This window comes from Apteryx mantelli, chromosome 10 (assembly GCF_036417845.1).
Source record: "Apteryx mantelli isolate bAptMan1 chromosome 10, bAptMan1.hap1, whole genome shotgun sequence".
In the NCBI taxonomy this organism is placed as follows: domain Eukaryota; kingdom Metazoa; phylum Chordata; class Aves; order Apterygiformes; family Apterygidae; genus Apteryx; species Apteryx mantelli.
This window is the reverse complement of record NC_089987.1, coordinates 20,355,114-20,382,450: the sequence shown is the minus strand read 5'-3', so window position 1 is coordinate 20,382,450 and position 27,337 is coordinate 20,355,114. Positions and strand designations below refer to the sequence as shown.

Below are 27,337 nucleotides of genomic sequence, written 5' to 3'. Positions count from 1 at the left end.
ACAGCTTAAGGGCAGCAGCCAAAGGCAGAGAGAGGAGGTGCCTCTGCACCCGAAGGCATTACGCACTTCTGCGTAGCCTCAGCCCCCGAATGACTCCCGCACACCGAACACCCGGAAGCTTTCTGAATTAGCTTCTGAAAAATACTAGGTGTGCAATGAGCTGCAATGCGACACACTGAATCCAGCCCCCTCTGGAACACAAAGCAGCTGTACGTTTCTCATAGCACTACAGGATCTACAAAATCTCCGCACCAGAACTGGTCTGGATCAAAAGGGTGCTCAGGGCGTGCTCTCACTTCAGTCCAAACGGACAGGTCAAGGCTGGACGAAAGAGGGCATCACTAGGTCATACCTGAGAGCCACACACTGTTTTAAGGTATCATAGAGACAGCTGGAAGTGCAGGGATGCCTAGAACAACATATCTGTTTACAGTTAGGTCTGCATTAGGAGTTCCGTAATCAGAAATGGTTTGCTGATGCTGTGGATACAAAAATGGACATGTTTCTGCTTGGCATATGTTGTAAGCCACAGAAAACATATTAGTGGCTGACCAAGGGTTAAGAAATCATTCCTGCCTTCCCCTTTGTGCTGGTAGAGGGTTGGGAGAAGCAACAATCAGGTCCTCATGTTATTAATAAGCACCAGCATTGTCCAGCCTGTTGTGTTGTGGTTTTAGGAAGAAGGAATTGGGAATCCATCTGCCCTTTCTTTTTTATTGTACCAAGAGAATGCAGCCCAGGTCCTCTGAAGGGCATGTGACAGGCAGCATCTTGTGATCCAGTTTCTCAAAAAAAAAAGAGTAGGAAGATGTGGCCAGAGCACAGGACTAGGAATCAATCGGTGACACCCCCAGTTCTCCTGCTGACTCAATCTGTGAGTCAAGTAATCTGAGAATTTCCAAGTTTATTTATGCCATAATATAGATTATACCAAGAGTAGAATGGGTGTAAAGCCAGTTCCCCTTACCTCCCCATGCTGTTCTCAGCAGAGATTTAAGTTTACCAGAGCTCTGCTGGAACCATTTCATCCATAACTGCTTAGCAAATCATAAGCATCAGCATAGTTTCTAAGCACAGTAGTACAAAAAAAAGCCTTCCTAGCTTTGACGTGTGCATATTTAAAATCCTCCATACCCTTGAAAATTTGGGGGAAAAAAAAAAATGGAGGCGCTAAAAATGTTTAAGGCAGCTTAGAAAAAGGCATTTACTAATCAAATTAAAGTAGCCCAAAAACTAGAGCTTCTTGTAAGTGAAAATGATGCATGAAATAAATAAATAAATAAAGCCATTCCAGGAGAAATGGTGAGTGTCAGTCCCCCCTCAGACTGGCAAGCAGGGACACTTGGGCATTCTCTGTTTCTAGAGAATCCATATAAATCAGAGCAGTGCATTCAGGTCCTGCAGTAGAGATCCCTGCCACTGGAGTCTGTTTTTTCCCTAGCTTGTTTTAATTTTCCTCAAGAACTGTTTATTGGAACAAAAGTGAAGCAAAAGTTAACTTTTCTCAAACATTTAGGAAGTAGCCAACTATGACTAAACAGATCTCATTATTTTTGCTACTAAACCAATCACTTCTTTGAGCTTTTTTTTATTTTAAGCAAAACAAACCACTGCAGAAAGAAATCAAGAACTAATTTAAAACACAAAGCATGAGACTATATAAATCCACACAGGGTATCTCTGCAGAAAAGCAAACTGAGCTTCACCTTTAACTATCACCCACAAACAAAATCAGTGTTTGCAGCTGAAGTACTGCTCATGGGGCAACTCAGACCACCTGAGTTACTCATCTCATCCCCCAACTGTTGTGAGCACAGCTCTGCAACAGCTTCTCGCCCACGAGCTAGCTTGAGAAAAGTGATTCATATATAAAAATGCAAGTCATCTACTACACTGAAGACAGCATATTAAGAGTTAAATACGGAAAAGAGAAAGTCCAGAGCACCTGCATTTTAGAACAGCAATCGGTACTGGCTAGATTTTAACTGATTTATTGTCAACAAAACTCCTTCTGGGCAGCAGCCTCTTTTCTTGCCTTTCTAAACCTGTCATATACCTGAGAGCTGGCCTCATCTTCATACATCAACAGACTCCCATTCACCTGGGCACTGCCTGCTACTGGGATTCACGGTGTATATGGAAAATTAATGCATTATAGAAAAATAGTAGTATATTTATTACCTGTGGCCACTGGCCTCCTGATACCGCCCGCTTAGTTATCTCAGTGACTGTGTTCTTCCGTGAATCAGGATCTTGGCGTGACACTGATACAGGCTGAAGGGAACTTAAAATTGCTGTGAAAGAGATCCAAATTTTATTCATCTCACACTAGTGTCCAGACTAAACATGGGTTCAAGGCGCTCTTGTTACAAAAGCTTCGTATTCTCACACTAGGAGGCAGACTGCACAAAAAAGTTTCAGACTAATTAGGTAGGAAGAAAATCATTGTTGTCTTTGTTCTGCAAAAGGGGAAGCAGACACACAGACAGAGCGACACTGCCAGGCGAGAGGCCTGGCAGTGGGTAGAAGCATGCCAAATTCGGGCAGCCAAACACATTCTGCTTATATTGCCATTATCTTTCACTGAGCGTTTCCACACAGGTCTAAGGAAGAGACATGCTCAGGTATCTGCTCAGGGATTAAGTTGTAGCCTGTTTGGCCACCCTGGGGCGTAACCCACCCAGGCTGCAATAAACAGGAGTTTGAGCCCGTGCTGAAGAGGTGAGTGAGACGCGCCTTTCGCGATACAGCGCGTACACGGCTGCGTACGCGCTTGTGTGTAAACTGCAGAGAACAAAACTCAGTTGGTCTAGAGCCCACACCTGAACGTGTGGACATACCAGAGAGGTGACAAAAACTTGGGGAAGAATTATCTCCCATGTCCCACTCCTGTGCTTTTAAGAGAAGATCAGTATGTTACCACTTAGTTTATTGCCCACAGAGTCAATTTTCTGTGTAGCTTCCTGAGTTTAGTTTTGAGTCAGTGGTGGCTTTTTCTTTTAAGAGTCTTATAGAGAGAAAAGATGTACAGCCAGCAGAAGTCTACAGCTGATTCTAGTAATAATACAAACGGGAGTTCTTTTTGTGCCAGAAGGAGGAGAAAATAATAGAAGCATGACTCATCTGATCTTCTCCATTCTCTGCATTAATTCCTTCCATTTTACTCCCATTAAAAAAAATCTGTAACAGTGCCTGCAAGTTTCAACTTATGAACATGGTATTTTCCAGACTGCTGTAGTTCAGGTCTGTTTTGAAACAACCTTCAGCAATCCGTGTTTTTCAATTGTGGACCAGACTGTTAATAGATGGCAGTCGAACAGATTTTTCAAGCTACCTAGGGTGAGAATTTTCAGAGAACATTTCTAGCGTGAGCAGTTATGAAACAGGCTTTCAGTCTGAAGCAAATTTAAAGTGATATGATATCTCATTTCTGAAAGGAAACAGCATACTTTCAGATGTCCTGACCAATACAGAAAGATTTCACTGGAAATTATTTGCTTTGAAAAATCTCAGTAGTGCCTGTATCTTTAGAACCTAAGGGCCTATGAAAGTCTGCCCCTAAATCACTTTCAAAGTTAAGATTTTGGGTTCATGTCAGCTTGCTGACTTTGAATATTTTGTTTTTTCATAAATACTTACTGCCAAATAGCGGAACTGACAGGTTTTCTGCCCTAGACACCATCGACGGCATCCCAGTTAGGGCAGAAACGATGGCATCGAAAAAGCTTGAATGAGGAGCTGCAACAAAGATCGGGGCTTCCAGTGCACTTGCTATTTTCCCTTTCACTTTAACTCGGAAACCCATTACGAAGAACATGGTACGAGTTAGGCATGAAAGAGCTGTCTGGATCATCCTTCTGTAAAAATAGAAACACAATAGTATCACCCATCTTATAGTTAGTATTTCTTTCATACTTTAAAACAGAAGCCTATAAAAGTAAGCTTTCTCAGTGTGCCAGGCATGGGGTAGCAATCCTAGTCAGAGAGAGACAGCAGGGGAAGGGAAGGGAACATCAGCTATTCATGATGGAAGCAGATTACAATTTTAAAGATAAGGCAACACACAGCACCTTCCAAAAACACCCTCCCAGGTGTGCTGTTTCTCTTGCCATATTTTATAGCATTGTAGCATGACACCATGGGGGGGGGGGAATTACCAGGTTCAGCATCCTTCTTGTAAGAACTACATGTCTGAATCAAAAGTACCTCTCATTAATTCTGATACTCTTCTTTTACTATCACTTTTAAGCAAGTGAGATTAAATGACAGTGTTCCCTTACTGGGGGACATGTTCCCTAACAGGGCTCTCCATAATCTCTTGGTCTTGCTAGAATTCACTTCCCATTTTTCCTTCTTCTGCATGTAGTTGCAACGAATCACATCTAGAAGGGAACCAAGTTACTCTGAGGCCAAAAGTCAAGTGACTAAAACCTCAAATCCACACATGCAGCTGTAAAATAGCCCTTCGAGGGGAACGTAGCTAAGAAAGGAGCTGTCAAAGCTAATTTTGTCACCAGTGAGAGCATAGCAGAAATGGCAACGGCTACACTGAACCTCAGTCTCCTATGCAACATAAGTTTTCTTACTTAGTTTCTTTTCTCAAATATTCCTAGCTGCATTATTACTAAAACCAGTCCTGGCTTACAGATAGTCTTTTTTATAAAGATTTTTTTAAAGATTTTGATTTAGTCTCAGAACATTAAAAAAGCATTTAAAATGATCTGATATTTATGGGAGATTAGAGAAGCTTCACTATTATTATAAAACATACTCATCAAAAAGTTGCTTTATCTAAATGGGTAAAGTATGTTCGTACATAAACTAAGATTTGATTGAGGATTCCCTCTTTAATCAAAAGGAGAAAGGGGGTGGAAACAAAAGTTTCAGACCCTAGTTTTGTGTTAAAAAAAAAAAAAAAAGGCAAGCATAGGGTTTTCCACAAGCTTCAGTCACTTTTTACCTTCTCCATCCTTTAAGTGGCACAGATCCTTTTCCAGGGTGACGAAAAGTTGCAATGGCTGCAAATACCCATGCTAGCATTAAAACGAAAGCAATGCATGCGGCACGGAGTGGTAGCAAAATAATCCCTAGAAGAACGGTCTGGAAAAAAAGAAGGGAAAAACCTAAGAAATGGTATCAACAGGACTTTGATATCTATTTTGTTATATAACATGGACTTTAAAATACTTACGTTACTGCTACCTGATTTAATAAGAAAAGCATTAATGATTCCAGTGTTCATATGCCCGTGTATCACCTACGCGAAAGGGGGAAGTCAGTCGTGCACAGCCTTTCACAAGTCAGGACTGGAACCACTGGGGTTTGGGGCTCGGATACTGTTGAACTGCGACGGCACGCACAGTTCTTTGGCTTTAGTTCACACTTACACTCGGTCACTAGCATCCAACCAGCTCAGATCAGTCTGCCCAGCTGATATGTGTACCTACTATCGAGCCTTCTGCCACAAAGTGCGACCTGTCTGTAAGCCAAGTGGGACTGCTAAAAGGATGACAACGTACTTTCGTCTTTCTAAAATGACAAATCTTGTGTTGAGTCACACTAATGCTGTAATTGCTTCTCACTACTACTGCCTGGAGCAGCGCATGGGCAAAACAGCTTCAGCTTCCCTAGCTGTGACTTAGGACTCATGCAGAAGGAAGTTTTCAGTAAAACTGAGACTGTGGTTTAAGGCCTGGGTTCAGGCTGCGCAGGGCCTCGGGAGGCTGCAGGAGCCGCTCTTGGCTGTTTGCCACTGCCTGGCAGGGGTTTGCTCACTACTCACCGTACACGTATGGCAGGAGCCTTCTGACTATGAAGATTAGCTTCTTGTCTCTGTCTCTTTGAAGGATCTTGGCTATTAAGCTCTTTGCTAGGACCTCCTTGAAATTTTCAGAATAAATTGAGAAAGCTTAGTTCCCCTTCCTCCCCCCAGTCAGAACACTGTTATTAGCTTGCGGCAGATGAAGTATACTTTAACGGAAGCAGGCAAACTGTCGGGACAGATCTGCTCTGGTCACAGCCAGCCAAGGCATGGCCACACGGGCTTTGGTAGCAAAGTCAGCCTGAAGCAGATGCAAGCTCACCTGCAGTTACTGCTTCCTCAGTTCTTCAGGTACAACTGTCAGGGGAGCGGGGCAGAATCACTAACATGCCCTTGTTGTGAATAATCCCTAAATATCACCCTCAGCCCCCACGCCGGAAGGGATTTTCCACCTGCATGACGCCTGCACAGCTCCACGAAGCAGGTGTATTGGCACAGTGCTAACAGCTAGCTGTGGTACAGGGCAGGGCAGGAAGAAATTCTTAATTGCTTTACCCTAGTAAATTAGCTTAGAAACCATATCCTGGAGGTTGGCCTTTATGGCGCAACACAGCACTGGGCCGATTGAGCAAGCCCTGGTCCCGGGAGGTAGCTGAGCCGTGGCAGCGTACCGCATCTCGGGAGGAAGGCACAGCGTCACGCTCAAGGCAAGCCGGTAAATGGTTAAACTCCTTTTGGCTAAGTTACTACACGTTGATGAGGACTGGCTCAGTATTTATACATAGCGCACAACACAATACGCACCCAAAACAAAAGTTATTCACTATGACAATTCTGTTTGGACTATGTTTCTAAACCTCCCTCAAACTGAGTATACAGGTGCATTGGTAAACACAGACTGCCAGCTCCGCCATTTCAGAACTATTGTGAAAGTTATTCAAGGAGAATTACACTAGTTCAACTATTTTGGTAAACATTTACCCCGCAATGCTGTAGTAACATCCTTTGTTCTACAGATCTTCTGATGATACGTAGCAGACATGGTGAATTCATCTAAAAAGCTTGCATGATACTGCGTGTCTTTTGGGGAGGTATCAGCCTAACTACATCTACAATAAGAATTTGATTCATTACTTTTAATCTAAAGTTTTACACAGTGTTTAATCAAATAAATAGTTGTAAGAGATCTGCTAAGTACCCATTTTGGAAGTTAAATCTGAATGCTCTGTAGTCACAAAATGCCAGCAATTGTCAAGTGGATTTTAATATGGTGAAGGAATGGGCAAGTTTTTGTGAGTATGCAGTGCCAGATCAGGTAATGAGTTTGGACCAGCCAACCTGTGAGCTTTACACTTTTCTTAAAAAAAGCTACAACTGAGCAACAGCATTCCTCTCTCAAAACCAGCCTTTCTAGTCTGCTCTTTAGAAATGACTACTTAACTGTTCAGGAAAAGCAAGCCTATGAATAATAGATGAGTTTTAAAAATAGTTTGCAACTTATATACCTGAACTATGATTATTAAGCAATACAGTGGATTTTAGTTTACCTCGCCCCTTTAAAAGGAATAAGTGTTTGTGGTACATTTGGGAGATAAGCATTTTTGAGTATTACTTACCCAATTCTTTGATGTACTGGGTTGGGTCTAATTTTCCTTTCCCAGACATAGTCCTTTCCCTTCACCCAAATTCCTTCATTCTTGTCATAATATTGTCTTACTGCAGCTCAGCATTCAAGAGAGCTTCTGGCCTTGGTCTCTAAAGCCTGCAGTACCAGCAAGGACTAAACAGGAACTGTGGCCCTTCAGTACTGCGGTCTGTGCTCCAAAAAGCACAGTGACAACATGCCAGACACAAAAGTGGATGCTCAGTGTAACTAAATGAGAAGTGCGTATGCTGTAGTGCTACGTATGTTCTGTAAGCACTGCAGCGTAGCAAGTTTCCAGGAGAGAGGTGAGCATCCCCCATGGGGTTTCATGCAATGGAGAATTGCGAATGTTAATTCTGTTCTTGAAGCATACAATGTTTTTGCTATAACTAGCTATGGATGTTTAACCAGGATGAGAGGCAACAGGCACAAACTGAAAAACAGGAAGGTCCGTCTGAATGTAAGAAAAAGGGTTTTTTTTTTTTACTGTGAGGGTGACAGAGCACTGGAACAGGTTGCCCAGAGAGGTTGTGGTGTCTCCTTCCTTGGAGATATTCAAAAGCCATCTGGACAGAGTCCTGGGCAACGTGCTCTAGGTGACCCTGCTTGAGTAGAGGAGTTGGACTAGCTGATCTCCAGAGGTCCCTTCCAACCTCCACCATTCTGTGATCCTGTGAACCATAAACTTCATGGACAACAGGAAAGGGGCTGCTCTGGATCACAGAAGGGGATTCAGTAGCTGGGTCTGAGAGATTCAGCCTTGAGGATTTATTGTTCTCACCCTCTTTTGGTGCCTATCATGGAGAATGTGAAAAAGTCAGGTAACAACTTCAACCAGCCAAGATGTCTTGCTTGTCTCCCAAAACCCAATGAATATTCTTTCCTCCATATGTGTCCTCTTGTAGGTGATCTACAGCCACAGCTCAACACTTCATCTCAATTCAATAATGCAGAATAGGCAACATCAGCATAAGTCAGTATGTTTTGGTTTAAACTACCTTTTTTCTTTATGAAAAAAGGGAGGGAATATATATGCACTGACCTACAATGAAAATAAAGGGTGCAATAGCAAAAACAAAACAACCCCTCCCTCAAAACTTTGATAAATTCATTAATCTATTTTAGGCAGATGCACAGGTGGTACTGATGTGCTGATGCAGGCTATTGGCTTTCTGGGTCACTGTGTAATGAAGCAGAGCTGATTTCTGCTCCATCAGCTGCAGAGCAGGGTAAGAAAAGGACAGACAAGAGAAAGGTCAAGGTAGGTTAGGAAAGAAAAAATGCAGGAGAAAAAAATACAAGTTTAAAGTTTAGGAGCTACTAAATAGGATCAGACCCATTCCAGTTTCTGTATACAGTAATTACAGAGAGAATTATTTTGAGTCATCTGAAGAACCCTTCCCCAAGTTTGGAGTCACCTGTATACTTTTTATTTAAGGTGTCTGCACTGAGTGCATAACCTGTCACTGCTGCAGCTAGCAGTTCTTGCAGTGTAGGTCCCAGTTCCGCTGCAGACTGCCCCTCGAGTGACACATGGGGTTACAGTGCCAGGGATGCCAGGAGCCAGGGAAGGAGGAAAGCAGGTTTATCAGAAAGCCACAGCGTCCGGTTTGCATTTTTGATCAACTTCAGTTGCTGGCAGGTTATCGAGGAAGCGGCACAAGAACAGGCTGGGAGCCTGGACGCAGCCCAACCGCAGCAGAACGCCCCGACACCTGAAACACCGTGAGCAGATGTGCTGCTGTCCAAAGCAGCACACGCATAGCACGGCAGAGCCTTCCAGGTGCGTCTGCGGTACGCCCTCGCTCCCGGCTGCCAATCTGCCTCTTTACTTCAATGTTAAGAATATTCCTGCTTTTAACATGCTGTTTTTTTCCACTACATACTTGACCATTACATAAATCCACAAAGCACCTTTTCTGAATAAATCTGAATCATTACTAATAATGATTTAAATACTATTTGTGCATTGCAATGCAATTCTGACCTTAGGAAGACAAGTCGGCAATCAGGATGAACAGATCTAAAACAAAAATATCCCAATAACAAATTGCCATCCATTTAAGTCAGCGGATGGAAACCTGAAAGATTTTAATAACTCTTTTAAAATCTTGTTTTGTGCATGCAGATGTTTAGCATAGGACAGTTGATCCGTGTTTTGCATGCACCAAAGAAAATCCCACTGGCTGGTAAACTATTAGCAACTTAGGGATTTGCAAAAACTTGTAAAATCTACTTCGCTTTTTAGTCTGGCTACAACCTGTTTTTATAGTTGAAGCTCAGTCAAATGCAAACAGCTAACCTGTTTCATTTTCCCGCTCCATTCGGTAGAGGATTGCAGTCTTTACATTCAAGGAGTTCACCAGCCTATGAAAATCCAGCTTTGACCTCCAGAGAGCGTTTTGAAAGTACCTGTTTTTATCAATGTTTGTTAAAGGAGTAATCTAGCTTGGGGGACTGTAACAAAACAAGCAAGAATGAAGACCTACTACACTTGATTTAAATGGAAAGAGAAGGGACATTTCCCTTCGTTCAGGTTTAAAGTAACACTCTGGTAAGGCTCCAATTCCCAACTAGCCTGGTACACACTGCAGGGCAGAAGAGGAGCAGGCATTTATAGGATAAAGGAGACAGTCGGAAGCGTCCTACAGTCTTCACAGCTATAGGGGAAAAAGAATAGAAAGGAGCAACAGTGAGACACCCTACAAAAAGGTTGTGTCTTTCTGCACATAGCTCTATCGCAATGTGCTTCAAAGCTCAGTGGCGCTGGGCCCTATCCCAGCTGGGTGCTTTTCTTTCCAGGTGCATTGTGGAGTTATGTATGGAGTGCATATTGCTTTAAAACATACCATCTGTTTTTTATCCCTTTCTCCTGAAGAAAAAAAATTAGGATGTATTCCTCATAGATAAAGTGGAGATTGAAGGTTAAAGCTGCAAGCTTCTAAAAGCAGTTTGTGCATCCTCTACAAAAAGCCACCAGCCCAGAAAGCTGCCCGTTTCTGGAATCACACTAAGAAACTGGTACCCTTTACCTTGGGGCTTGTGCCTACAGATACTGAATCCGATGTACCTGAGGGGTGTTTAAGGCTGCTAGTAAAACATAAGGGAAAGGACAATCTAAAATTGTTTTCCACATCCCTCATATTTCCTCTACCCAGCTACCTCCAGGGCAAGCACTGTTTGTAACTTGAGGAAGCACTATATAAAACAGAAAATATTTAGTTGCACATCAGCCTCAGATATTTAAAAAGATCAGCAGAAAAAGCTGCAAGTTAGTCCACATACTGAAATGCGTATTGTCCTTGTGATCTCAGTTCATATTTGGTTCATCAGCTCAGTTTTTACAGAGAAATTAAAAAAAACAAAAAACCAAAGCCCAGGGATACGATGTTTGCTTTCTCGCTGGTGCAGGTACCCACGCAGCCTTGTGCGTTCCAGCGCTGCGCTGGCCCTGCCTTCGTCTCCACAGCGCGCTAACTCGCCCGACTCCGGGACACCCGACAGCGGAACCGCTGATACCCCTTCTGTTGTCCACACTGCAGTTTGGGACCAAGAGAGTAAAACCCCCTCCCAAAAAGTAAACAGCCTGCCCCCCAAGAAAAGAGACTTAAAATCAGCCTAAAGTGAGTTAACTGTCTTAAATAGGATTGTTGTAAAAAGGAGAAAAAAAAGTTATTTTCTATTTTTAGCTTATTGTATCAGAGGGACGTTATCATCCTCCTCTCGAGCCGAGGCCTCTGACACAGCGGCTGGCATTGCATTCTTGAGATTAAAATAGCGGGCAGGAATTCTGTTTTCTCCAGAAATAACACGCTATTTGAAACAACAGCGCAACCCTTGTTAAAAGGCTTGTTGCAAAACTTGAGATAAAAGCTGAGGCGCGAGGTGGCCAGGCCTGCGTGCACGAATTGCAGGCGTGCCCTTTGCAGACTCTGCCAGGAGAGGGCTGGAAGAACTCCACTTCAAAACATCGTGACTTTTTATACCAAACAGCTTTTGCATCTTTGCTTTGACCATATAAATAACCTGTTCTCACTTCTCTATCGCTAAACTAGGCAGTACTTGGGAAGGAAACAGTCTTACCAGATTCCTTTTCCTGGAAAAGACAGAGCTATAGGTGTACTTGCTGTAAAGCCTTCCAGTGTGTTTTTATTACTTTAAACATGAATGTAAACTCTGGTGCTGCAGCTGGATCTCCCTACGGGCCTGGGCTCAGAGCGCAGCGCTCCCGCCGAGCAGGCGCGCGGCACGAAGCAGAGCCATTTCAAAGCACCCCGCGGCAGCTTTAAACAGCATTTATTTACACAGCCACATCCAGCCCCCGGAAAGCGGTATTTCTAAATGAGCATTCGGCTTGAGAGCATACCGCTGATAACCCTTTGATTTGAGGGGAAACACTAATGCTGGCGCAGACCAGGTGACAGAGAAGGATTATAAGAAGCGAGCAAGCCCCGCGGGCACCGTTGAGGAGCGCACAGCTTCCTCCCGCGCAGCGCCAGGGCGCTGCCCCGCTGGCCGGGTGCCCCCGCCGCCCCCGCGCCGCCGCCCCGCCGCCTTCTTACCCGCAGCTTGTCCCCGGCGCTGAGGCGCCGCGGGTGGACGAAGGGGTTGCGGACGGTGGGCGGGTAGAAGGACTGCTGCCTGGGCAGCGGCAGCACCCGCACCCGCTGCGCCATGCTCCCGCCACCTGCCGCCGCGCCACCTGCCGCCGCCAGTGCGCATGAGCCGCGGGGGGGGCCCGGGGGGGGGGGGTCCGGCCTGCCCTGCCCTGCCCTGCCCCGCCCCGCCCCACCCCGCCGCAGGTGCCCTCAGGGCGGCAGGTGGAGGGCGAGCGGGCCCGTTGTGGCCCTGAGCCTCGCCTCGCCCCGCCCCCCCTCCCCCCCCCCGAGGCGAGGGGCTTCGGGCAGCGGCGCCCCCGCCCCGCGCGCTGCCGCGGGGGGTCGAGGCGCGCGGGCGAGCCCGGGCGGGCCGGGGCAGGCCCTGCACGGGGGCAGCTCCAGGGGCTTCCCCAGCTCCCCCTCCCCCCCCGCAGCGGCAGCGGCAGCGCCGGCTGACCCGCCGCAAAAGTGTAACGCTTCCAGGGTCCGCGTCCCGTAACGGCTACGGCCCCGGCCGTGAGGCCCCGCCGCTGTGCAGCCTCCCAGGTGGGTGACCAGCACTGGCTGCTCGCAAGCGCTGGCAGCGCTCGGCGTCACGGCGGTCTGCTGCGCGGTGGATGAAGAGGGCAAACACCGCGGCTTGCGAAAGCAGCCCTTGCTAGGGAACGGAAGGCGCAGGCCAGACGTTCAGGCCTTGAGGAGGTGCGCTCTAGAGATCCATGGAAGTCTGCTCACGTTTTTGCTCTGTACTGGTGCACCACAAACTGCACCTGCGGGGAGGGCTGGGGCCGGCCGCAGAGCAAATGCAGGGAGTTCATTTCCATTGGGGAGTGCTGTAATATTCCCCGTTGCCCAGCTCCTTCCCGTCAGTCAAGCGCCTTCAGACTCAACTGCGGCTGCTTCTGTTTTCAACCTCAAGGAAGTTTCAGCCTGATCGCCTTTAGAAAATGTCCTTTTAGATTTTCACGCCGCTCTGTTACAACAGTGGAGGTCAGAGCCCTGTTGTGCCGTCTCTGCCTCCTGGCCTCTTGAACAACACCGGTTCAGACACTTTGGCGGTGGCACTCCTTCCTTTCTCGTGTCTGTCCTTCAAGGGGAGGTTTTAGTCCTTCCTTTAGTATAACCTTACTCTGTTCTTTGCTGTACTGTTTGTGTTCCTTAACAAAAATAGTCATGTAAGTCTCATGGTTCAGTTCCCGGTTTGATATAGCTGCTTCCACAAAGATATCACCAGGATTTATGTATATTAATTATTATTAAATTATTATTTGTGTTTTGCAATTGCAAGTGCTTAAGGAGTGACCATAGCAATAGATTTGGGCACGCTGACGCCTGCTTAAAATGGAAGCTGGATAAGTGCAGGGTCTCCCTTGGCTGGTTTTCAGGGTCACCCAGTGGCTGCTAGTCTAGTACTGTCATCAGAGAAGAACAAAGAGCTGTGTATGAACCAGTTCAGCATAATTTTCACAGAAAGTAAGGCTAGAGGGGAACTCGAGAGAAGAAGGATCAATTCTACATCCATCACTCTTGACAGATGATAATTCGAGCTCTGCTAAAAAGCCTGAAACTTCCCTAGCTGATCTGTTCCAGCATTTTGCTGGTAGTATCATGAGACAATTTTTTTCGAATACCTAACTAGAATCTTTCTCATTGCAATTTAAGTCCATTCTCTGTGGAGGAGAAAACTGTTTACTTCTCTCTTTGCAGCTGCTTTTTGCACGCTTGAATGGTGTTTTTGTGATTCTTTTAAGTCTTCGCTAGACTAAACAACCCTTTTTTTTTTCCTCCCAAGTCATAGATTCTAGCTATCTGATCATTCTTAATGCTTTCCTCTGGCCTTTCCCTAATGGGTCCACGCCTTTCTTGGAGTACCCCAACTGGAAATACTACTCCTGAGGAGAACCGACCAGTGTTATTTAGTGGGCAGGGAGCATTAATTTGTGTCCAACACATAATATTTGTCTATCCCTATATAGTGTCTGTTTTTTTTCTCACCAGCCTGACACTGTGACTCACACTATGATTCATTATAATGCCTAGATCCATTTCTGGACAAGTATTTGTTGTTTACAGTCCATAGTCCTCAGAATAATACACTGCATTTATCCTTATCAAATGGCGATACTGATTTTACTTCTAGAACTGGGAGATACTAAAACATCTGGTTTTACAGACACGATGCTTTTACTATGTAGAAAAATCTGGTTTTGGTGATGTGTACCTTTGTGGAAAAAACAATGATATTGATTATAAATACTTTGCTCTCTTGAGGCTGATGCTATTTAACCATAATATCATCAAAAAGGCTTAACTTTGCAGGCACCAAGATACACATACAGTGTAATAAAAATGTTTTAATGCTCAGAATATGTGAGAAGGTCAAAAGGAAGAAAGGTTTTACATGCAACCACATGTAATTCATTAGTCTGAATTGATAGCAGTGTCTCTTTTGGATAATAATTACTTTTTAGCCTGTGAGTCTATGGTAAAATAAACCTTGATTAATGGTCCACTAACATAAAGCTCCACCAAGCCGTTGTGAAATTGATGTCTTTAATCATGATAATTTTCCTTCACCAAAAGGTGCCTATGGTGCTAGGGATGGGCACTGTGAGAGCAGTAGCAGTACCTTGCTACTAATTACTTTTTTAGATCGAAGGAGTAGCCTTAATTCTGCAGGCCTCTAGGAAGATGTACTTTCCCTCTGAAGATCTTTACCCAATATTGTCTTGATTCTGCCCAGAAATCTGTTGCCATTACAATAGTGGCCCCAGAGAAGCTGTAATGTCTGTATTCAATCAAGGTGAATCGTATTAGTGGTACCTGACAGCCCAGTAAACGTTTCCATAGCATAAGACAGGGATTCTTGTCTCAGATAAACTGACACAGCTTTTCTAAAGTCGATGGAGATTTATAGTTTGTAGTGTAAATTATATATATATATAGTTTGAATTGGATTAAGATTGTTCCCTCATAGCTGCTTTTGGGACAGTTTATTCTCTCTTTCTGGCATCTTTAGAGTGTACTCCAACATATCTTTCTATCGTAATGATGTTAAATAAGGCTAAAGTAATTTCAGTATTTATGGGTTGTCTGAAGCGTGAGATAGACAAAATTACATATCACAGAATATGAAATCCTTGCAAACATTTTTTAAATCTTTCAGAAATTCCTAGTCTGAACCCTAAACTAAAAGAAGTTGCCCTTTTTATCATTTCCCTGATTAATTCTCCTGATTATCTCTACTGGCCTAGCTTTGTAAAACACACTCACAAAGGCATTTTGATATAGAAATTGAAAATTCACTTCATATTTGAATTGCTCCCTGCTTGCATTTGACAAAAATGCCCCATCTTGCGGCCACAGTGGTGTAAGAAAGGCTGCTCTGCTGCACGGGAAATTTAGGGCAGCAGCTGTTAACTGCTTGAGAGGAAGGCTCAGCCCTTCCTCAAGGACTGCCTGCAAAACTTCCTTATGCAAAGGGCCACCGTGATTAAGTGTACTGGTTCTCATTTTCCTCTTAATTTCTGTGACATTAAATGTGAGCTACTTGTGCCAAATGGTTATGAGAACAGAAATAGATTCTCACTGTGTTTCCACTGTCAATTCAACTTGCCCTTTCTTGCTTTCCAGGCCATGGTCCCCTAATGGCAGTTCACTCTCCACTTCCCTCCTGGACCAAAGCCAACTAATTCCTTCCAAGAGGAAATCTGGGTGCAGCTGATGGCATGTTCTCTCCAGGGAGCAGTACAGCCAAATGCTGTAATGCAAGTCACCTCGAGTTAGACTCTCTCCGCCTGGGACAGTCTTCCAGTGCTATTCTGGTAAGCCATGTACCCTCACAGGTCTTCATGCCTTGGCCTCGCAATATACAACCTCAGGATCAAGCTACGTATATACCGTTGTGGCAGGCTGCCACACATATTCTGAACTAAAAAGCCTCAAACATTTTTGGTAATTATATCCCAGGATCAGAAGGGCATTGTGTGAGGCTCCAAGGAGATTCTAGTTTAGTGCTAAGCAGTGTGAACATACTTGTTTGCCTGATTATAGTCCAGAGGGGTAAACACAGTCTGTTGTGCAGACAATATTAGTTGCGACTGTGAATAAAATACTAAGGAAGAGGAATTGGAATCACCCTGTATTGTTCCAAGATAGGTACTCAAAAAGGACAAATTAAATGGCAGACCTTGAGGAAAAAAAGAGATCTGATTGCAGAAGGTAACTGAAAGAAACTTTACTTAACAATATCTAGAACTAGTATCTATTTAGCACTGAGTAAAAAGTGCCGTTCATTGGAATGTTCAATGGGCTGGATAATGCATGCTCTAAGTCATTAGGGCTCTATCAATCAGTTTGAGTTTGCTGGCAGTCTAGATCTGCATGTCTCAGTAGAATTTAATGTTTTAATGCAACTTAAAACAAGAGAAGAGCAGTTCTGGCCTGTTCCTTTCACAGTGCTCAGGGAACTGCAGGCCTGAGGATGTGCTGACAGGCATACATGTGTCCATCCAAGCAGGCGCACACGTATGAATGCATATGCATGCACGTGCATGCATGTATACACAGCCACACACACTTTCTTCTTCTCTTTTCCTTTGAATCTGTTGCAGAGATACATGTATCTTGGCATTTTCCTTTTGTGTTAAATAAAACCAAAACACATCTAAAGGTAAGCTTTCTCCTGGGTGTTCCTAGATATTTCCTCTTGCAAAAATTCCTTTCTCTGCCCGTTTCCCTTGTTCCCAATACGTTTACTTTCTATGCCAGTCTTATATCCTCTGTGTTGATGCATGTAGGCTTCACACAATGTTTGCCTGGACATTTTGCAAAGGATTCACTACATTTGAGTGTTGTTTCTAGCTATTGTTATTAGGGGGAAGTTGTTGTCCCCACTCTGTTGAAATTTGAGAGTTCAGCCCAATCTCTGGCATAGGTAAAATAGTCTGAGAATATGCCTTGCGTGGTACACCAAAGAGGGAAACGTCATGCTGGGAGAGGTCCCTGAAGCTGCTTCTACTGAATTCCTTTCTCTTTGCTCTGCTGAGCTGACAGAAGGCAGGTAAAAGCAGAGGCAAGAATCTAGTGATTAAGTTTGCGAGTCATGCCTGATAACGACCTCCTCAAAGGCAGGCACTTAAGTAAATAAATGCTTAACTTGCATGTTTTTGCTCCCACTGAAGTAAGTAGGACTTGTGTTAGAGTTTGGGGCCTAGACAGGGAAAAGATTGCTGAGCTAGCTCTGTTAACAAGTTAGAAAAAATATATTAGCATTTGGTCTTGCTGATGCTGACTGAAAATAAAGGTAATATTAACTCTGGGAATCCACTGGGGCTGTCTCTCTGGAGACTACTCATCTAAAGTTCCTCACCTGAAGTGTCTGCAGGACTGGACAACTTGACAAGAATTTCTCTTCTATTTCTCTGGGTAAGAAAAGCTTCAAATTGATGATGGAGGATCTCCAACTCCCAGTGCTCGCAAACTGATATCTTCCCTGATTATTGAATTTGCTTGAAAACAAAAGAAAAAAGTAGATTTACAAGAAAAAGAGAGACTCCAGTGAATTGTGTGAGAATGAGATATAAAATTAACTGTTTTTTTTTTCCTTTGAACTGGACCCTGGAGTCTCAGTAAAGTTTACCCTATTTAAAGCATTAATTAGGGAGCTGACTGTACATAAAGATAAAACAGAACTCTTACCGAAGTCTCCAGGGACTCCAAAAAACCCAGTTTTGTCTACATGAAGCAAAAGAATTTTAATTAGAAGCAACTGAATTGAAGTGAACTGATATGAGCAACAAAAAGAGAATTTATCCCACAATGTATTCATGGAACATAATTGAATGTTCATTAGCTAAGAGTTATATACTGACTGTTAATGAGCAGAAATGAATATGTATTATTTCTTATTAATGTATGGAACTAATTGCATTTAAATATAGTAGCTATAAAGCTGCGTTTATTAAGTGTCACTACTAAGAACAGGAAAGGCACATAGGTGAATTTGTATTGTTTACTGCAGTATCATTTTAAATATTTATTATGCTAAGTGGTATTAATACACTGCTTTTTGTGGAAGTGGTTATTATATTGTGCTAGTAGGACTTGGTGATGCCTTCATTTGGATAGGATTTATGCTTTGTTTATTATAAAGTAGGGGAGGCAACATAGCCAGCAGAAGCTCTTGGATTCCTGTAAAACAGCATTGTAATTCTTGCTGCTCATAATGAGTCCTCTGTTATTCATGATCAAATGGCACTTGGCTTATTGATATTTTGCCTTGGTAATAATCTCATGGGAGAGTTTTGGTAAGGTTTCTTTGTTGAAGAACTACAGAAGAAAGCCGTCTTGTTATTAGATGTGTTGATGGAAGAATAAAATCACTTTGCATTAGCGCAGGGGCTGGAAGGTGCCCCTGGGTGCATGTGCTGTGGGTGCACCCAGGAGGGGACTGTGCTGTGCCCGCCTGGAAGAGATTAGAGTTACGGGCCCAGACTGAGCCTAAGAGGAAGCTGGTAGGGTGTAGTGGCCACTTTATTTTAGGAGGGGACAAGGGTGGCAGTAAGAAATGGTAGCAGAGGGTGCGGGAGGAAGGGCAAAGCAGAGGGAGGGGTGACGCAGCTGGCCAGAGCCTTAGGGCAAGGTGTGAAACGGGACTCTGGCTGTCCGGCACCTAGAGCTGGCCCTTGCTCTCTCCCCTCTTTGGAGTTTTGTGGGATGAGGGGCTGTGGCAATGTCGGCCCATTTTATGGCTTCGACAGTGGTTTCAGTGGTCTATTGGGAAAGGAGGGGGCAGTGGAGGGCACGGGAGAAGCAAAGCAGCAGGGAAGGAAGAAGTGCCACAGGAGGAAGGTCCTTCAGAATCGCTCGGGAGAGGGCTGGTGGCTTCCCAGCGTTGCCTTAGCTTGTCTTCTGCAGGAGCTGCCGTGGAGCGCTGGGCTGAGAGACACCTCGTCCTGACCGGGGGGGCTCCCCTGGGGGCTGCGAACAAGGCTGGATGCAGACCTGGCGTTATTTGATGCAGCTAAAAGGCCACTGTTCTCCTGCATGACAAAAAAATAGGTATCTTCACCTCCAAAGTCAGATCCTCTTGCTCCTTTTCAAATTGCAGAATGCCCTGTAGCTGCATTCAGGGAGGGTTAGCACATCTTGGAGCTAGTCTGTGCCGTTTGAGATTGTTGCTGTAGGCAGTAATTTGGGGAATTTAGTTTGCTGTCTTCCTGCTTAAATGGAAAAGGTATCTTGTCTGGTCCAGTTCTTCTTCCACCTCTGATTTGAATTTGAATTATTTTAATGTTGCCACTGACTTCTTTCAGATAAAGTTCTTACAGCTGCTTATAGAAAACAGTGGTTCTACCTTTACTAATCGGAATTTATGTTTATTAACCATACAGGTACATTTTTACCACAATTTACAAGATTCTTTAGTAGCAACAAGTGCTTATGTTCATTTTCTGGAAGGTTGCAGCATTTTTTGTATTCGCAAGAGGGCGATAAATCCCTAGTCATCTTTATTCAGCCTCTGTATTAGTGATTAGCATGTTACTGTAAAATGTCATAAAAAGCAGCTTGCTGTCAGTTAACTGATATAACTGTGTAACATATTGTGACTTTTTCTTTTGTTTTATGGGAAGTTTAGGCTAGGCTTTGCTCGTTTCATACTAAAGATATTTATAATATTCCCTCCACTATTGCAAGTGTTTTCTTTGTGGTATACATTTGCTAGTATTCCATTCAGATGAATTTCAAGTGGCTCAAATAATGTGATTTCCAGCATACTCTTCAGGAGAGTTTCCCACACCCTAAAAGTTGTTGTTTATGTTTATTTTTATCTCATAATGAAACTATTTTTGTAGTCATCAGAATTTTCCATTTCTTAACTTTAATCCTTTGCTTCAATTACAGTGACTCTTCTGTTGCACCTCCTCTCTTAACTGCAATGTTATTTCATCTAAATACACACACCACAACTTTAAGCCATTTTGTGTTGATAATAATAATATGGGCAGCTGTCATTGGTGCTGTGATTTCCCTGTTAGTATAGACAATTTTGTCATTTTTAGCTATGTATCATCCTTTTAAATATTTAGATTTATTCACTTTCACATCCATTCTCTCTCTGCAGTGATTTCTGTTTTGCATTGTTCTTATAGCAAGAATACTTTCAGTGGTTTTATGTAGAATATCTTTAAGGAGTAGGGGAAAGCAAAAGAACAGCTGGGTCACTATACTGAATTCTTTTGTGTCTCTATCGCTGTTACATGAGTTCATTCCAGCTCCTGAGTTTGAAGGAGCTGGACTCCTTCCAGCTCTTATGTTCCAAGGACCCAGCCCGTGCAATTTTTAAGCTGTCAGTATTAGAACAAATTCTTAATAATTTATGGCATAGTATGGCCTCTGAAGAATATTTTCACTGTCTCAGTATGAAAAATAAATAAATGTCCAAAGTCTCTAGCAAAGCACTGAGGCATTTGCTCAAGGCATTAGTACTGTGTCCAGCTGAGTTGAAGTGCCGCAAATGATGTGACTTCCAATTTATCTTTGAAATAGTAAGAAAAATCCATGACTCCTGAGGCTCTTTCTACAGTCTGAATGGAGTCCTAGGGCTGTCTCGCATGGCTGAGACAAAAACACCTTTACATTGTCTTTCAACAACTTCTGGCGGTCTTTGGTTGCAGAGCTTCCGAGCCTTGCCTGGCCCCTTGCCCGGGCTCTCGTTACCCCGGGGCCGTGGTAGCCGGGAGCTGTTAGAAAGCGGGGCCACCCTCGCCTTATTTCTTCCGCTGTTACCGTGCCGCCCCTGTACCGACCTTCGTGATTCACCTCCGTCGCCCTCCTCGCTGCTGGTTCCTGCCGGGGCTGAGCTGCCCTGGAGCTTAGCGCCACTTCTGCTGCGCTTCTTCTGGCAAGCAGGAGAGGGGCTGCACGGCAGGCGAACCGCGCTTGAGAGGGGGCAGGGGAAACCCTCGTCTCACTCCCTCTGTGTCCGGGAAATGGGAGTCTCTCCCATTCCTTTCCTAATCGCCAGGCAAGGCCTCTGGCTGCTTTGCTGTGTTTTCTCAGCTCCAGAGCCCAAGGGTTTTGATGACTGTCTTGCCACAGCCAGCAGTTGCTAGGCTAGGAGCTTTGCTTCAAACCCAAGTCCCTTCAGAGAGGTTCTCTCAGCACAGTCAGGCATTTTGGCTATTTTAGTTAAGACCAAAATTATAGAACAAACACATGTGACTCTGTATGTTGGTTTACCATCAGCTTTCCTCCAGACAGCAGTGGAGTCCTGTGTGCTTCATTAACATCTCGTAACTTCTTTGGCAGATGCAGCCACAGTTCTGCTATGCGTCCAAGGGTATGAAAGTCTTAATAGGGCAAATTCAATTGTAAATATGATGTGCCTCACTTTAATGTATAACTCATGCGTATCCAGTTAAGGAGAACAAACCCATCTTACCACAAACTATGTGCCCTCCAGAACTCCATCCATATGTCAGAAAGTTACTCTAGAGTCATGTTTTGTCTTAGTATTTAAAGCTGTAAGTATCCTGCAACAGTAGGAGAGCAAGTATGCTGATGGCCCAAGTCTTTATATGTTTGCAAGAAATCAAGAGGAGCTGAGAAAGAAAAAGCAAGAGCGAGTGAACTGTTTCCCACCAGCTTACTAACTGTGACTCAGCTGGAGGTATCTGAGGAAAGTAAAATATTGTAACTGTAATTAAGGGGGCAAGACATGCAATAAGCATTTTCTACCTAGCAACTGTAGGAAGAACTCCTCCAGCTTCAGTGAATTTTGTTGAAGTCCATAGACTCCTTACAGTGGGTATGATGAGAAAGTCATAACAAACTTGTTTTAGCAGTAGAAAGATGAAGATTCAGCAGTGTCCCTGACTAAACAAAACCAGATGGAAGCCCTAGGACACAGTGCAGTTTGTGTCAAACTGTGAACTCCATTTTATCCTGTGTGTTGATAGAAGTCTGGACATGACCAACAACAGTCTATTCCGCAGCGTTGCATATAGCTGCCTTGCTCTCATAAGATGCTGGATGCCTTGCAAGAAAAAAGGAGTGAAGACTAGGGAAAAGGCTTGATAGAGCTTGGTGGTTTTCAAGGAGTTGTTGCTATTTAGGCATTAAGAATAAATATTCTGCTTTTCTGCCAATTGTAGCCAAAGTAGGTGGCACGCAAAAAAGGCAAGGGAAGCTCTGAGGAGGAGCATGCAGGTGACAAGGAAATTTCAGGTACCAATTATGGGTGCTTTGCCCAAGAGTTGGAACTCCTTATTTCAAAGCAGTTTTGAGCCTGGAAATGTGCTTTAGGGTTATAAGTACTGCCTCGGCTCTGCCCAGCTGGCTTGGACAGTGTTTTGGACCCTGAGAGGCAGGTGCAACAGACTGGTATTGGGCCTTGAATAGTAAAGCAGTAACCTGTGCCTCTTTTTCTCCAGTAGAATCAGATCACAAATGCGAAAGTTAATGAAGAATTATGGAGCCATAGCTCAGTTGTCATTAAGCAAAAGGGTGGTGAGTTAGCGAGGCTTGCGAGTGTATTTAACCCCAGCAGCAGAGGGGCCGGGGCAGGCTGCTGGTATCCACCTTGCTGCGCTGGGCAAATGGGAGCAACTCTCTCTGCTGTTTCTCTGGTCCGCAGTAGCACGCGGTTATCTTAGAGGAGGGATTGAAAGGCACAATCAATTGTAAAATGCACTGAGATAGAAAGTGCTATCTCAGTGCAAAGTGGTTTTATCTGCTGCTGCACACCCAAAGGATTTAATTTTGAGGTGAAGACACATTTCTTAATTCCTGTGATTTGTACTGAAATGATTGGAAATAATAAAGCCTTGGGTCAGTGGTGTTGGGACCTTGTTCTTATTGAGGCCAGTGGCAAATCTGTCACCGATTTCAGCAGGAGGAGGATCGGGCGATTTGGTCAGGAAGCATTAGGTAAATACCAAAGCTTCCAAAACCAGGAGTCTGGGATTTTTGAAAGGCTAAATTGTGCAGTGCCAGTCCCTACCCAAGTAGCCAATTGGTGCAGTATATGTCAATAAATTTACTTAGTGATTTATTAAATGACAATTTTAAGGAAACCGTTGGTTTCACTGTTGTCTGCAGACAAAGCATCCAGAGTGAAGAACACTTGAATAGCCTAGGGATCTGGGCAGAAAGTGAACCGAAGGTACAGGAAGGTAGCTAGAAATGGATTGTATGATTTGTGACAGAAGTTACAAATGGGTGGAGAGCACCACTGCTGTGGAAATGGGAAAGTGAAGGCAGATAGGGAGGAACCAGTGGGGGGGCACTTGATGAGATATACCCCAGGATAAGTGTAGTTTAATGTGCATTCATGTTTGGGAGATGTCTTTGACAATTATTGAGTCAAGCAAGAAGGACGGCTCTTGCTCTGAAGAATGTCAGAATATAGATCTGCTAACAATTTGTATATCAAAGCAGTCACCAAATGGGCTAGAGAGGCAGAGCAACAAATCATTTCCAGAAGCTGCTGTTATCTGGATTTGCAAGTAATGGTAGAGTTAATCTCAGTGTTGCTACAAAAGAGAATATTAATATATATTTTTAAAATAAAATCTGACTTTAATTTTGGCATGGGGGCTTAGAACTCCTTGGAATTGGTTTTGGGAAGCCATGTTCCAACTATGCCAGCCAGAGTTTTTAGACATATAAATGACAGGCAGAAATCTGGAAAATTTTCTAAACTACATGTACTGTCTTGTTAAATCATGCTGCAATGTTTCAGCTGACCGTTCAAGGCACATATAATAAGTAGAACTAACAGACAGGTGCACAGGTGACTTTCTTATTAAAATTCAGAGTATGCCTCATTCATTTCTGATGTTTTTATGAAGGATTTGTGCTTCCAGATGATTTTATGCCTTTGGATTCATCTCTTATTTTGGAAAGGAAGATCTTTTAATAATCTTTAGTGTGAACCTTCCCTTCCCCAGCACTTTGTGCTGCTCTGGTAAAAGTGGTGTTCCTCTGCAAAAGCTCATAACATGCTATATGAAATGTCAAGAATGATAAAGCAAAACAAAGAGCCTCTCAAGGAAAATGTGCTGCCATCAATATCTGAGATCTACTGAACCGCTGCTTTATTATACTTAAATTTCAATAAACACTTTTCTTAAGAGTTTGTGTTTCAGTAGGCAGGGAAATGTGTTTTCTATGTAAATAGCAGTGTTTGTCTTTTCTTTAAAAACGTATTCTTGCCACAGTAGTAAATCCTACAAGCAGACTAAAACACAGTTTAGGCCAGGAGAGATGGAATAAAATCTCCGCAACTGCTGTCTGTGCTTGTTGGATTGCCATTAATGGCAGGAGAGCAAAAATGCCACGGAGAACTGATCTTCCCAATGTTTTTACATACCCTCAAGTTTTGAAAATAAGAGAGAAAGGAGGAAGCCAAAACCTTCAAAAGGGCACTAATAAGCTCATTTTGCCTTCTTTGGTTTATGTCTTGCTTCAGATTTTATAGCGACACTTTTAGCAGCCACGGAATGTCACAAGATTTATTTCTGAGTGCTTATCGCACCTTAGTAGAAAGCATTTAAGTTTTTCCATAAGAATGCTTTCTATTCACCTTTTCCTTGATAGCATTTTTATCCACTTACTTTACCCTGAAGTATCACTTAGAACGCTTCTCGGGGGTTGGCAAGGGTTAGTGCAACCATTAATGCATTAAAGTTGGATACCAGAGGTGTTAATGCTTTGCTGCCAGTTGCGTTTCGGTACTGGCTATCTTGGGTGTCAAAGGATTTCCTTTGCTAAATGCAAGCCAGCGTTGTCCTTGTCTGAAATCTCCCTCAGTTACTCTCTCAGTCATTATTTTTAGTTTCCCAAGAAATCAGACTTGCAACTTTGGAACTTTGAAAATACATCTGCAACGGTTTTACAAATGTTTGCAAATATACCTGGTTTTCCTTGGGAGCCATTTCAGCATGTTTCGTTTACACCTGTGGAGGGCCAATTTAGGAACTGAGTGAGTGGATTTTTGTTTAGGGAAGAGAGCAAAGGATAAAAGGTAAAAAGGATGTAGTATAACAAGAAGAATTTGTGAGGGTGTAAAGAGCTCTAAATATGCTTGGATAGCCTAAAATGAAGAGGTTTTCCTGGGGGAAAAGGAGACTCCTCTGTCGTAGTGTTGTTTATCACAAAGTTTGTAGCTGAGTTTAAATGCTTCTGAGGGGGGGAAAATAACTGTGTTGAAGGAACTTTGAGATGAAAGGCCAAGAATTTTAACTTTTTTATATATGGGAAACTTGAGTTTATGTGATCTGGGATAATCTCAAGAGCTGCACGTGTTTATTCTTGTTCATGCATGGTCATGCAACAGTATTCTAGTTTGTTGTGTTTCATTAAAGAGAAAAAGCCATGTGAAGGACTGCTGATGTCCTGTGATGCAGAGGACTGATAAAATGCCCCTGAGCAGATCCATGGTACAGCAAAGGTGGAAATCTTATTGAAATAGAGAAAAGGCTAATTGCAATTTTAGGCCATGCAGTGGCACAGTGGATTGTCCGTCTTACCCATTTGGGAATGAAATGCCTTGTGGAATAAGCCAGAGCGTATAGCTGCAGAGGCTGATGTTCCTATCGCATGATCTGGAGAGAAGTCCAGTAAATAACTATAACTTCTGTCAGTAACTGTGAGGGTTGGGTGCACTGACCTTGTCCTTCTGAGAAGGAGGCGATATTCTGCTGTGCCTGTTCATATTCTGCAAAGGCAGGGCCTGGCCCTGGTTAGGCTCTCTGGTGCTGCTGGGTCTGAGAGCCACCGGCTTTAGGGCTCTTCTGATTTATGGTAGTTTGCCACCAGCTGCCTCGAATTGCACCACACCTAGGAATCTCCATAATTGCGAGGAGTGCGGTCATGCCTTCTCCCCAGGCCGACCTGCCTGTTCTCTGCCACGCGAGCCGTCGATGGGGAGGGATGAACACCGATCCCGGTGGTTCCTCTTCAGTCCTTCAGGGAACATGGCGTTCTGGATCCCGGGCCCGTTGCTCTGGCAGCAACAGGCATTTTGCTCTGTGCCTCCAGCTCTTCATCTCCACAAACTCCTCAGTTCTCAGAAGTGCCCCTTGGATTAATTAGTTCATGTTTATAATGTGCCTTGAAGTAGAAAGTGTTGTTGTTACTACTTAAAGCTCTTGAACTACTACCTCATATAGAGATGCAAGACTAATAGGTTTTAATTACAAAAAATATGCTTTTTGGGAAACACAATCCCATTGTCAGAATTCCAGTGAGTTTTTCTGTGCGGTTTCCTGTTGCTGTCCAGTTGACTCTTAAGAACATGGGGGTTTTTTTGTTTTGTTTTGTTTTTTTTTTAGAACGGTTATTGCCTGATGTTAAAATATTTAGATTTATTTTGATTTTATTTTTAATTGCATACAGAGCTGCTTTGATTGAAAATATTTAGACTGAGAAAACCCTGTAACTGTATTTGTGCTCAGCTCTTCAGGAAGTTGCTTGTCTGTTTTTGTTACTTAGCTATAGTGCACTTAATGAAAACAACTTTTTAGAGTAAATCCAGTGTAGAAGACTTTGGAAAGAAAATGCTACTGACTTCCAAAATAATAAGAAAAAAAGTGTACATCAATTTGTATGTGAGCCATGTTGTTTTGTAGTTCCTTCTGATTCATCACATCAGGAGCCCAGGAGAAGTTAAAGTAGGCTTTGCTATGGACAGATGATGTAACTGATAAATAAAATGAACAGGGATTAATATGGAATATTTGACAGTCCCTCTGTTTTGAAGTTACTTATTCCACTGCCAGTCAATCATATGCAATATTGCAAGTTGATGAAAGCAAGAGCTTCATTTACTACTTCCTCTAATGAGGAATCATTTCCTTGAGTTTGTGCCTCACTGAAGGTTTGTAGGTCCAGACCTCAGACATGTCGTTGCCTGCAGAGGTGCTGTATGGTGGAAGAGCTTTTTTCCCTTTTACGTATCAATGGTTGTATTTAATTCATTCTAATTTAACTTGAGTAACAGGTAATGTAGGGTCATAAACAGAGCAGTGTGCTGTGCTAACACCCCCCCCCCCCCAAAGCTATAGGGGTAATACACCAAACACAACTGCCTCTGGGGTCTGAGAGCACAGATCAACTGGTAGATCTCAGAGGGCAGGAAAAGGGGAGGAGGAACATCATGGTTTGGAAGGTGTCAGAGAAACGCTTCCCCTTGTAAGAGAAGGGATCCTTGTGTGCACACTTGCAGGGTCCCTGTTTGAAGAAGTTACTTATGAATTTCTGTCAGTTAATAATCTGGGGGAGGAGGGTTCATTTTTCCTGCAAAGCTGAAAAAGTGAAGTTAACCTT

At 43.5% G+C, this 27,337-nt stretch overlaps 1 protein-coding gene across 1 annotated transcript in view; it reads right to left on the bottom strand.

Annotated features, from left to right (window-relative positions):
• LPCAT2 (lysophosphatidylcholine acyltransferase 2) overlaps nucleotides 1-12,082 on the bottom strand; it is a 35,679-nt gene extending 23,597 nt beyond the window's left edge. The window contains exons 1-4 of the mRNA XM_067302910.1: nucleotides 11,969-12,082; nucleotides 4,961-5,100; nucleotides 3,640-3,857; nucleotides 2,182-2,294 (exon numbers count right to left, since the gene is read on the bottom strand). Coding sequence (XP_067159011.1) covers nucleotides 2,182-2,294; nucleotides 3,640-3,857; nucleotides 4,961-5,100; nucleotides 11,969-12,082 — 585 coding nt within the window. The remainder of the gene's footprint in view (nucleotides 1-2,181; nucleotides 2,295-3,639; nucleotides 3,858-4,960; nucleotides 5,101-11,968) is intronic.
• Between the last annotated feature and the right edge of the window lie 15,255 nt (nucleotides 12,083-27,337).